General features: G+C 42.2%; 2 protein-coding genes across 2 annotated transcripts in view; one reads left to right on the top strand and one right to left on the bottom strand.

Annotated features, from left to right (window-relative positions):
• The window catches only part of LOC128657126 (gastrula zinc finger protein XlCGF26.1-like), a 58350-nt gene extending 53399 nt beyond the window's left edge, over window positions 1-4951 (bottom strand). Inside the window, exon 1 of the mRNA XM_053711373.1 lies at window positions 4934-4951. The gene's annotated coding sequence lies outside the window, so the exon portion shown is untranslated. The remainder of the gene's footprint in view (window positions 1-4933) is intronic.
• LOC128657125 (gastrula zinc finger protein XlCGF26.1-like) overlaps window positions 1-13018 on the top strand; it is a 155453-nt gene that overhangs the window by 10553 nt on the left and 131882 nt on the right. Inside the window, exons 2-6 of the mRNA XM_053711372.1 lie at window positions 1372-1494; window positions 4590-4649; window positions 4829-4976; window positions 5323-5415; window positions 5554-5640. Coding sequence (XP_053567347.1) covers window positions 1417-1494; window positions 4590-4649; window positions 4829-4976; window positions 5323-5415; window positions 5554-5640 — 466 coding nt within the window. The 5' untranslated portion in view covers window positions 1372-1416. The remainder of the gene's footprint in view (window positions 1-1371; window positions 1495-4589; window positions 4650-4828; window positions 4977-5322; window positions 5416-5553; window positions 5641-13018) is intronic.

The following is a 13018-nucleotide window of genomic DNA, read 5'->3' as shown; positions in this document are numbered from 1 at the left end:
TAGTTATATTATATTGCTATATTGTAGCTAGCTTAGGTTTTATTTTACAGGTAAGTTTGTATTTAGTTTTAAATAGGAATTATTTTTAGTTAATAATTGTAAGTTTTAATTTAACTTTATTTTAATTATATTTAAGATAGGGGGTGTTAGGGTTAGGGTTACGTTAGGTTTAGGGGTTAATATATTTATGTAGAGTTGGTGATGTGGGAGGCCAGAGGTTTAGGGGTTAATAGTTTATTTTAGTATATTTCGTTATAAAATAGTTTTATTATAGCGGCGGTGTGGGTGGACGGCAGATTAGGGGTTAATAATATTTAACTAGTGTTTGCGATGCAGGAGTGCAGCGGTTTAGAGGTTATTAGGTTTATTATAGTGGTGATGATGTCAGGGAACGGCGGAATAGGGATTAATACATTTTAATAGTGGTGGCGATGTCCGGAGCGGCAGATTAGGGGTTAATAAATTATAGTGTTTGCGGTGCTGGCGGGCCTCGGTTTAGGGGTTAATAGGTAGTTTATGGGTGTTAGTGTACTTTTTAACACTTTAGTCACAAGTTTTATGGTACAGCTTTGTAACGTAAAACTCATAACTACTGACTTCAGATGGCGGTACGGGATCTTGTAGTTATAGGCTGTACCACTCACTTTTTGGCCTGCCAGGGAAACTCGTAATACCGGCGCTATGGAAGTCCTATTGAAAAAGGGCTTTTTTAAAAGTGCGGTACTGACGTTGCGTGACGGCCAAAAAGGTGTGCGGTACACCTATACCTACAAGACTCGTAATGCCAGCGTTAATGAAAAAGCAGCGTTATGAGCCATAACGTTGCTTTTTCACTCATAACGCACAACTCGTAATCTGGCTGTTTGTTTCTTTTTGCTATTAGATATTATTATTACTGTTGCTATAATTAACCATTTATGACTATCTTAATGAAAAGTTAGGGGTGACATGAAGCCATTTAACTAAATATGAAGAGGAATCCACATCTCGGAGTAATGCAATATATATATAATTATATGAAGCACAAGCACAGCTGTTCAGAGGGTAGTAGGTATAAGGACCATTTGTTTCCTGATTTATCAGATAACTCTGCATATTCCTGTATACAGTCACCTTCTCATGATACTAATATTAAATAAATGTGTCACCCCATAACGTTTGACAAACCTGCTATATAAAGATTGTCACATTTTATCACTTTATATGTTATCTTCTCTATATGCAGCTGGTCACATGTGTAGTATTAGATTGTGCATAAGTGACATAAACATGTTTAATATCACATAATCATCTCTTTACCTTAATAAAAATATCGGAAGAGCTCTGATTATTTCTGATCTCTCATGTTGCTGTCTTGCTTTCTTCTCGCAGGTGTCACATTTATAGCATCTAACTCAGTCACTGACAAAGAACAAGATGAAGAAATACAGGAAGCAGATAGCAGAGCAGTTCCTGAGTCAGGCCCTGGGCATCATCTGCCTGCTGACCGGAGAGGTGAGAGCTTCTGGGTAATGTCATGTGAAACTGGTACTATTTACTGTGCTGCTTCTGATACACCAGATCTTACTTCAGTTTACCCAGACCATCTCACTAACCCTAACTTCATCTAACCCAGACCATCTCACTAACCCTAACTTCATCTCACCCAGACCATCTCACTAACCCTAACTTCATCTCACCCAGACCATCTCACTAACCCTAACTTCATCTCACCCAGACCATCTCACTAACCCTAACTTCATCTCACCCAGACCATCTCACTAACCCTAACTTCATCTCACCCAGACCATCTCACTCACCCAGACCATCTCACTAACCCTAACTTCATCTCAGCCAGACCATCTAAGTCATCCAGACCATCTCACTAACCCTAACTTCATCTCACCCAAACCATCTCACTAGCCCTAACTTCATCTCACCCAGACCATCTCACTCACCCAGACCATCTCACTAACTCTAACTTCATCTCACCTAGACCATCTCACTAGCCCTAACTTCATCTCACTCACCCAGACCATCTCACTAGCCCTAACTTCATCTCACCCAGACCATCTCACTAACCCTAACTTCATCTCACCCAGACCATCTCACTCACCCAGACCATCTCACTAGCCCTAACTTCATCTCACCCAGACCATCTCACTCACCCAGACCATCTCACTAGCCCTAACTTCATCTCACCCAGATCATCTCACTAACCCTAACTTCATCTCAGCCAGACCATCTAACTCATCCAGACCATCTCACTAACCCTAACTTCATCTCACCCAAACCATCTCACTAGCCCTAACTTCATCTCACCCAGACCATCTCACTCACCCAGACCATCTCACTCACCCTAACTTCATCTCACCCAGACCATCTCACTAGCCCTAACTTCATCTCACTCACCCAGACAATCTCACTAGCCCTAATTTCATCTCACCCAGACCATCTCACTCACACTAACTTCATCTCACCCAGACCATCTCACTAGCCCTAACTTCATCTCACTCACCCAGACCATCTCACTAGCCCTAATTTCATCTCACCCAGACCATCTCACTAACCCTAACTTCATCTCACCCAGACCATCTCACTCACCCAGACCATCTCACTAGCCCTAAATTCATCTCACCCAGACAATCTCACTAACCCTAACTTCATCTCACCCAGACATTTCACTAACCCTAACTTCATCTCACCCAGACCATCTCACATACCCTAACTTCTGCTCAACCAGACCATCTCACATACCCTAACTTCTACTCAACCAGACCATCTCACATACCCTTAGCTTTAGCTCACCCAGACCATCTGACAAACCCTAACCAGACCATCTCACAAACACTAATTTAAAGGACCACTCAATGCAGTAGAATTGCATAATTAACAAGGGCTTAATAAAAAGACAAAGCAATAAAACCTACTCTGAATTTCAAATAAACAGTTTTTTTCCTGACAAATTTCTTTTTTCTCCCATTTTGCTGGCCCCCTATATTATATGACAAACACCAGCCAATCACAGACTAGTATACGTTTACCCTGTGAACTTGTGCACGTGCTCAGTAGGATCTTGTTCCCCAGAAAGAGTGTATATAAAATATTGCACAAAATTTGATAATGAAAGTAAATTGGAAAGTGTCTTAAAACGGCATGCTCTATCTGAATCATAAAAGTTTATTTTGACTTGATTGTCACTTTTAAAAGGACAGGCTACTTAAAAAGTGTTATTGTTTAAAAAGATAGATAATCTCTTTATTACCCATTCACCAGTTTTGCATAACCATTACTGTTATACTAATATACGTTTTGCTTTATCATTATCTGTATCTAAGCCTCTGCAGACTGCCCCTTATCTCAGTGCTTTTTACAAACTTGCCTATAGCCAACTTGTGTTGGTTCCTGCATAACTCCATAGGAGTGAGCAAAATGTTATCTATATTTCACACATGGACTTGCACTATCTTGCTGTGAAAAGTTAAAGGGACAGTCTACATCAGAATTTTTATTGTTTTAGAAGATAGATAATGCCTTTATAACCCATTCCCTAGTTTTGCATAACCAACACAGTAAAAACACATTTTACCTCTGATTACCTTGTATTTAAGCCTCTGCAAACTGCCCCCTTATTTCAGTTCTTTTGACAGACCTGCATTTTAGCCAATCAGTGCTGGCTCATAGGAACTCCACGTGCATGAGATGTGTTATCTATATGACACACATGAACTAACACCCTCTAGTGGTGAAAAACTGTCAAAATGCCCTGAGGGAAGAGACAGCCTTCAAGGGCTTAGAAATTAGCATAGGTTTAGCTTTCAACTAAGAATACCAAGAGAACAAAGCACAATTGGTGATAAAAGTAAATTGGAAAATTGTTTAAAATGACATGCCCTATCTGAATCATGAAAGTTTATTTTGGACTAGACTGTCCCTTTAAAAAGCACCGTGAGGCGACCTACAGGGGCTTAGAAACAGGCGGAGATATAGAGGTTTAGTTATAAAATATATAAATATAACATTGTTGGTTATGCAAATCTGGGGAATGGGTAGTAAAGGCGTAGTAAAGGCGTTATCTATCTTTTTAAATAATAAATAAAATAAAGTAGACTGCCCCTTTAAGCTTACTGACCTGCACAACCCTCCAACACAAATCATCCCCCAGCACCCAGGGCACCCTGCACAACGGTTTGCTGCTGCAAAAAAAATACTAATCCTAACACCCAAGAACCCTCCCACAATAAAGAAAAATTCCAAGCATACAAAGTCCTACTACATGACCTCTATTGCAAAAACTCCCTCCAGAATCTAAAGGCCCCCAACTACAAAAAGCCTTAATACCCAAGGGACCTCAGCACCGAAGGAACCTCCTATCAATCAAGGGCTCAACTCACCCTTCCCCCATCACATCCTCTTAAATGTTCCAGAAATGTCTATATTCCTGAGCTCATGTCCTCAGTCTTTAGCAGCTTTTATCCATAGATGTCCCACAGAATTATCCACTATAATATTTTATTTATTTATATGTTTTGTGATGATCGAGAGAAGTAAACAAGAACTTGTTAGTCCAGGCAAATGGAGTCTGATGATCTTTCTCATACATATTATAGGAATACACCATTGTGAAGAAGAGGCCCTCCCACAGCAGCGTTCAACAGCTGAGCGGAGAGGTGAGCACTGCTGGGGAATGTGACAATATACACAGTGACTTCCTTTACTGACCCATCTGACCCTGTGTGTATTTCCTGCCTTCTGTATGTTCTCAGTAACATTATCCTGGCTCTGTCAGTAAAAGTGTGTGACAGAACCTGTCCCTGTGTCAGCGCTGAATGAGTTATGTGTGTTTCAGGTGCCTATAAAGTGTGATGATGTTGCTGTGTATTTCTCTATGGAGGAGTGGGAGTATATAGAGGGACACAAGGAGCTTTACAAGGACGTCATGATGGAGACTCACCAAGCACTAAGGACTAAGGAGATCCCAGGAAATGAGAGCTCAGGTAACGCTGTGTAGTAATAAATACCTCACTCAGGAAGTGCAAAAACACTACTGACGTGAGTGACACAGAGCAAATCTACAGTGAATCCGTCATGTGTGATCTAATGAGCTGTCTGATTATAAACTAATTTTATACCCAACAAAAATAATAAAAACACAGTTAAAGGGTCAATGGGAATTACTGCTAAATCAATTTGTATATTCATTTATATATGTAATTGTTTAAGTGCAAAACAGATGCTTTGTTTTGTTCTTAATTGAATACATTTAAATATATATATTTTTAAATGCAACCAAAATTGTTTCATATCCATTTAACAAAATAAATTTATTTTATTCTTTATTAGAACTAACAGGTCACAGAGATAAAAATCTATACACAGGAGCACATAGAGTACAGAATATTCAGCCAGTGGAGACCCCATCAGACATCTCTGCAGGTAACAAATCTATGGCAGAAGCTACTAGTAATGTTTTCAAATACTGATCTGTTGTGTAATATTACTGTATAATCAGATTGTGTGAGATAACTGCACTTAAATCCATATAACCATAAAACTAATTTTATTCTTTATTAGAACTAACAGGTCGCAGTGATGAAAATCTACACACAGGAGCACATGGAGACCTTGTACAGAATATTCAGCCATCTGATGTCTCTGCAGGTGAGTGATCTATGGTATAGGGTTCACAGTTAGAAAACTCAGATTCTAAAATGTTTTCCTCCTATGTTAATGATGAGTGTCAGTACAGACAGATTGTAATAATAAAATATATTTGGTTCACACCCCTACCTTTGGCGCAATCCGATAAACGGCATAGTTTTCGGCGCAAGCGAGGGAACCCACGCCGCCCGTAGTTTCACCTCGCACATCGGCGATTACATATAAGGCGCCGGCAGTTGCTAAAGTGCCGTAAGTCGGATAAACTAGCGATGTCCAGAAATAAGCGTAACTACAAATTTCTGGAGTCGCCAGTGACTTACCGCACTTTAGAAACTGCCTGCGCCTAAAAAAACTAACTAAAATATTAAATCTCCCGTAACTATCTAACACGCCTCCCAAAAATAGCCCGACACGTATACCCCTATATCTGCAATCCCCCCTCTCACTCCTAACAATAAATGTATTAACCCCTAGACCGACAACCCCCCACAATGCAATAAGCCTAATTATTAACCCCTAAACTGCCATAGCCCACACCGCAATAAACCTATCCTAGTATTAACCCCTAAACCGTCGCTTCCAGAGCCCACTGCCGTCTACATCATATGTATTAACCCCTAAACCGCCGCTCCCGGACCCCGCCGCCACCTACATTAAATTTATTAACCCCTAATCTGACCCCCCTACACCGCCGCCACCTACATTAAATATATTAACCTCTAATCTGACCCCCCTACACCGCCGCCACCTACATTAAATATATTAACCTCTAATCTGACCCCCCTACACCACCGCCACCTACATTAAATATATTAACATCTAATCTGACCCCCCCCTACACCGCCGCCACCTACATTAAATGTATTACCCCCTAAACCTAAGTCTAACCCTAACACCCCCCTAACTTAATTATTATTTAAATAAATCTAAATAGTATTAATATTATTAACTAAATTATTCCTATTTAAAACTAAATAAATACCTATAAAATAAACCCTAAGATAGCTACAATATAATTAATAATTACATTGTAGCTATTTTAGGGTTTATATTTATTTTACAGGCAACTTTGTATTTATTTTAACTAGGTACAATAGCTATTAAATAGTTAATATCTATTTAATAGCTACCTAGTTAAAATAATTACAAAATTACCTGTAAAATAAATCCTAACCTAAGTTACAAATACACCTAACACTACACTATCAATAAATTAATTTAAATAAAATAACTACAATTATCTAAAATAAAATACAATTAAATAAACTAAACTATAGTACAAAAAACCCCCCACTAAATTACAAAAAATAAAAAAATATTACAAGAAGTTTAAACTAATTACACCTAATCTAAGCCCCCTAATAAAATAAAAAAGCCCCCCAAAATAATAAAATTCCCTATCCTAAACTAAATTACAAATAGTCCTTGAAAGGGCCTTTTGCGGGGCATTGCCCCAAAGTAATCGGCTCTTTTATCAGCCCTTAAAAGGGCCTTTTGCGGGGCATTGCCCCAAAGTAATCTGCTCTTTTACCTGTAAAAAAAAGAACAATCCCCCCCCCAACATTACAACCCACCACCCACACACCCCTACTCTAAAACCCACCCGATCCCCCCTTAAAAAAAACTAACACTAACCATTGAAGATCACCCTATCTTGAGCCGTTTTCACCCAGCCGGGCCGAAGTCTTCATCCGATGGGGCAGAAGAGGACATCCAGACCAGCAGAGGTCTTCATCCTATCCGGGCAGAAGAGGACATCCGGACCGGCAGACGTCTTCATCCAAGCGTTATCTTCTATCTTCATCCATCCGGCGAGGGGCGGCTCCATCTTGAAGACCTCCGGCGCGGAACTTCCTTCTAGGCCGACGGACTAACGACGAATGAATATTCCTTTAAATGACGTCATCCAAGATGGCGTCCCTCAAATTCCAATTGGCTGATAGGATTCTATCAGCCAATCGGAAATAAGGTATGAAAAATCTGATTGGTTGATTTAATCAGCCAATCGGATTGAAGTTCAATCCGATTGGCTGATTGGATGAGCCAATAGAATTGGCTGATCGGGAGCGGCGGTTTAGGGGTTAAACACTTTATTTATGTGCGGCGGGGCCCGGGAGCGGCGGTTTAGGGGTTAATACACTTTATTAGGTATTGCGGTGGGGGATTGCAGTTGACAGGTAGATAGACATTGCGCATGCGTTAGGTGTTAGTTTTTTTTTTTTTCAAGGCATTTTAGGGAGTTACGGTGCTCCCATACTCGGCACAAGGCCTGCTACGGCTGCATTTTATGGCGACGTGAAAATGGAGTAAGATTTCTCCATTTTCGCCACGTAAGGCCTTGCGCTGGATATTGGATACCGAATTGCGTGGGTTTTATATGTTAGTCTATGGGTGAAAAAACTACGTCCAATGGGTGAAATATACGTGCCGCATTTATATGCGGCGCTGTATATAGGATACCAAAGCTGTGCAAAAACCGGCATCGCCGGCTTTTGCGGGTGACGCTGCATATGTAATGGAGGGGCTGGTCTTTTCTTCTCTCTCACCCTCACACACACACATGCCCTCTCTTCCTTCTCTCTCACCCTCTGCTTCATGTAAATAGACCCTCTGCTTCGTGGGAATAATACATAAACCTGGCCTCGAATCTCTTCATTCTCACCCTCTGATTCATGTAAATCGTACTCACACATGCCCTTTCCTCCCTTCTCTCTTACCATGTGCGTTATATAAGTGGCACACACACCCTCTCTTCCCTTCTCTCTCACCTTCTGCTTCATGTAAATGGTACATACACATGCCCCCTCTTCTTTCTCTCTCATCCTCTGCTTCATGTAAATTATACACACACATGCCCTCTCTTCCCTTCTCTCTCACCCTCTGCTTCATGTAAATGGTACACACACATGCCCTCTCTTCTCTCTCACCCTCTGCTTCATGTGAATAGCACACACATGCTCTCTCTTCCCTTATCTTTCACTCTTTGCTTCATGTAAATGATACACACACATGCCCTCTCTTCCTTCTCTCTCACCCTCTGCTTCATGTAAAATGATACACACACATACCCTCTCTTCCCTTCTCTCTCACCCTCTGCTTCATGTAAATGATACACACACACGCCCTCTCTTCCATTCTCTCTCACCCTCTGCTTCATGTAAATGATACACACACATGCCCTCTCTTCCTTCTCTCTCACCCTCTGATTCATGTAAATAGTACACACACACACCCTCTCTTCCCTTCTCTCTCACCCTCTGCTTCATGTAAATGATATACACACATGCCCTCTCTTCCTTCTCTCTCATCCTCTGCTTCATGTAAATGATACGCACACATGCCCTCTCTTCCTTCTCTCTCATCCTCTGCTTCATGTAAATGATACACACACATGCCCTCTCTTCCCTTCTCTCTCATCCTCTGCTTCATGTAAATGATACACACACATGCCCTCTCTTCCCTTCTCTCTCATCCTCTGCTTCATGTAAATGATACACACTCATGCCCTCTCTTCCTTCTCTCTTACCCTCTGCTTCATGTAAATGATACACACACATGCCCTCTCTTCCCTTCTCTCTCACCCTCTGCTTCATGTAAATGATACACACACATGCCCTCTCTTCCTTCTCTCTTACCCTCTGCTTCATGTAAATGATACACACACATGCCCTCTCTTCCCTTCTCTCTCACCCTCTGCTTCATGTAAATGATACACACACATGCCCTCTCTTCCTTCTCTCTTACCCTCTGCTTCATGTAAATGATACACACACATGCCCTCTCTTCCCTTCTCTCTCACCCTCTGCTTCATGTAAATAATACACACACATGCCCTCTCTTCCCTTCTCTCTCACCCTCTGCTTCATGTAAATAATACACACACATGCCCTCTCTTCCCTTCTCTCTCACCCTCTGCTTCATGTAAATAATACACACACATGCCCTCTCTTCCCTTCTCTCTCACCCTCTGCTTCATGTAAATAATACACACACATCGCCTCTCTTCCTTCTCTCTTACCCTCTGCTTCATGTAAATGATACACACACATGCCCTCTCTTACCTTCTCTCTCATCCTCTGCTTCATGTAAATGGTACACACACATGAACTCTCTTCCTTCTCTCTCACCCTCTGCTTCATGTAAATGATACACACACATGGCCTCTCTTCCCTTCTCTCTCACCCTCTGCTTCATGTAAATGATACACACACATGAGCTCTCTTCCCTTCTCTTTCACCCTCTGCTTCATGTAAATGATACACACACATGCCCTCTCTTCCCTTCTCTCTTACCCTCTGCTTCATGTAAATGATACACACTCATGCCCTCTCTTACCTTCTCTCTCATCCTCTGCTTCATGTAAATGATACACACACATGCCCTCTCTTCCCTTCTCTCTCACCCTCTGCTTCATGTAAATGATACACACACATGCCCTCTCTTCCCTTCTCTCTCACCCTCTGCTTCATGTAAATGATACACACACATGCCCTCTCTTCCCTTCTCTCTCATCCTCTGCTTCATGTAAATGATACACACACATGCCCTCTCTTCCCTTCTCTCTCACCTTCTGCTTCATGTAAATGATACACACACATGCCCTCTCTTCCTTCTCTCTCACCCTCTGCTTCATGTAAATGATACACACACACATGCCCTCTCTTCCCTTCTCTCTCACCCTCTGCTTCATGTAAATAATACACACACATGCCCTCTCTTCCTTCTCTCTTACCCTCTGCTTCATGTAAATGATACACACACACATGCCCTCTCTTCCCTTCTCTCTCACCCTCTGCTTCATGTAAATAATACACACACATGCCCTCTCTTCCTTCTCTCTTACCCTCTGCTTCATGTAAATGATACACACACATGCCCTCTCTTCCCTTCTCTCTCACCCTCTGCTTCATGTAAATGGTACACACACATGCCCTCTCTTCCTTCTCTCTCACCCTCTGCTTCATGTAAATGATACACACACACATGCCCTCTCTTCCCTTCTCTCTCACCCTCTGCTTCATGTAAATAATACACACACATGCCCTCTCTTCCTTCTCTCTTACCCTCTGCTTCATGTAAATGATACACACACACATGCCCTCTCTTCCCTTCTCTCTCACCCTCTGCTTCATGTAAATAATACACACACATGCCCTCTCTTCCTTCTCTCTTACCCTCTACTTCATGTAAATGATACACACACATGCCCTCTCTTCCTTCTCTCTCACCCTCTGCTTCATGTAAATGATACACACACATGCCCTCTCTTCCCTTCTCTCTCACCCTCTGCTTCATGTAAATGGTACACATAAATGCCCTCTCTTCTCTTCTCTCTCACCCTCTACTTCATGTAAATGATACACACACATGCCCTCTCTTCCTTCTCTCTCATCCTCTGCTTCATGTAAATGATACACACACATGCACTCTCTTCCCTTCTCTCTCACCCTCTGCTTCATGTAAATGATACACACACATGCCCTCTCTTCCCTTCTCTCTCACCCTCTGCTTCATGTAAATGATACACACACATGCCCTCTCTTCCTTCTCTCTCATCCTCTGCTTCATGTAAATGATACACACACATGCACTCTCTTCCCTTCTCTCTCACCCTCTGCTTCATGTAAATGATACACACACATGAGCTCTCTTCCCTTCTCTTTCACCCTCTGCTTCATGTAAATGATACACACACATGCCCTCTCTTCCCTTCTCTCTTACCCTCTGCTTCATGTAAATGATACACACTCATGCCCTCTCTTACCTTCTCTCTCATCCTCTGCTTCATGTAAATGATACACACACATGCCCTCTCTTCCCTTCTCTCTCACCCTCTGCTTCATGTAAATGATACACACACATGCCCTCTCTTCCCTTCTCTCTCACCCTCTGCTTCATGTAAATGATACACACACATGCCCTCTCTTCCCTTCTCTCTCATCCTCTGCTTCATGTAAATGATACACACACATGCCCTCTCTTCCCTTCTCTCTAACCTTCTGCTTCATGTAAATGGTACACACACATGCCCTCTCTTCCTTCTCTCTCACCCTCTGCTTCATGTAAATGATACACACACACATGCCCTCTCTTCCCTTCTCTCTCACCCTCTGCTTCATGTAAATAATACACACACATGCCCTCTCTTCCTTCTCTCTTACCCTCTGCTTCATGTAAATGATACACACACATGCCCTCTCTTCCCTTCTCTCTCACCCTCTGCTTCATGTAAATAATACACACACATGCCCTCTCTTCCTTCTCTCTTACCCTCTGCTTCATGTAAATGATACACACACATGCCCTCTCTTCCCTTCTCTCTCACCTTCTGCTTCATGTAAATGGTACACACACATGCCCTCTCTTCCTTCTCTCTCACCCTCTGCTTCATGTAAATGATACACACACACATGCCCTCTCTTCCCTTCTCTCTCACCCTCTGCTTCATGTAAATAATACACACACATGCCCTCTCTTCCTTCTCTCTTACCCTCTGCTTCATGTAAATGATACACACACACATGCCCTCTCTTCCCTTCTCTCTCACCCTCTGCTTCATGTAAATAATACACACACATGCCCTCTCTTCCTTCTCTCTTACCCTCTGCTTCATGTAAATGATACACACTCATGCCCTCTCTTCCCTTCTCTCTCACCCTCTGCTTCATGTAAATGATACAGACACATGCCCTCTCTTCCTTCTCTCTCACCCTCTGCTTCATGTAAATGATACACACACATGCCCTCTCTTCCCTTCTCTCTCACCCTCTGCTTCATGTAAATGGTACACATAAATGCCCTCTCTTCTCTTCTCTCTCACCCTCTACTTCATGTAAATGATACACACACATGCCCTCTATTCCTTCTCTCTCATCCTCTGCCTCATGTAAATGATACACACACATGCACTCTCTTCCCTTCTCTCTCACCCTCTGCTTCATGTAAATGATACACACACATGCCCTCTCTTCCCTTCTCTCTCACCCTCTGCTTCATGTAAATGATACACACACATGCCCTCTCTTCCTTCTCTCTCATCCTCTGCTTCATGTAAATGATACACACACATGCACTCTCTTCCCTTCTCTCTCATCCTCTGCTTCATGTAAATGATACACACACACATGCACTCTCTTCCCTTCTCTCTCACCCTCTGCTTCATGTAAATTATACACACACATGCCCTCTCTTCCCATCTCTCTCACCCTCTGCTTCATGTAAATAATACACACACATGCCCTCTCTTCCTTCTCTCTTACCCTCTGCTTCATGTAAATGATACACACTCATGCCCTCTCTTCCTTCTCTCTTACCCTCTGCTTCATGTAAATGATACACACACATGCCCTCTCTTCCCTTCTCTCTCACCCTCTGCTTC

Source organism: Bombina bombina, chromosome 4, assembly GCF_027579735.1.
Source record: "Bombina bombina isolate aBomBom1 chromosome 4, aBomBom1.pri, whole genome shotgun sequence".
NCBI classification, from domain to species: Eukaryota; Metazoa; Chordata; class Amphibia; order Anura; family Bombinatoridae; genus Bombina; species Bombina bombina.
The sequence above is the reverse complement of the archived record's forward strand: the minus strand, read 5'-3'. Positions and strand labels throughout refer to the sequence as shown.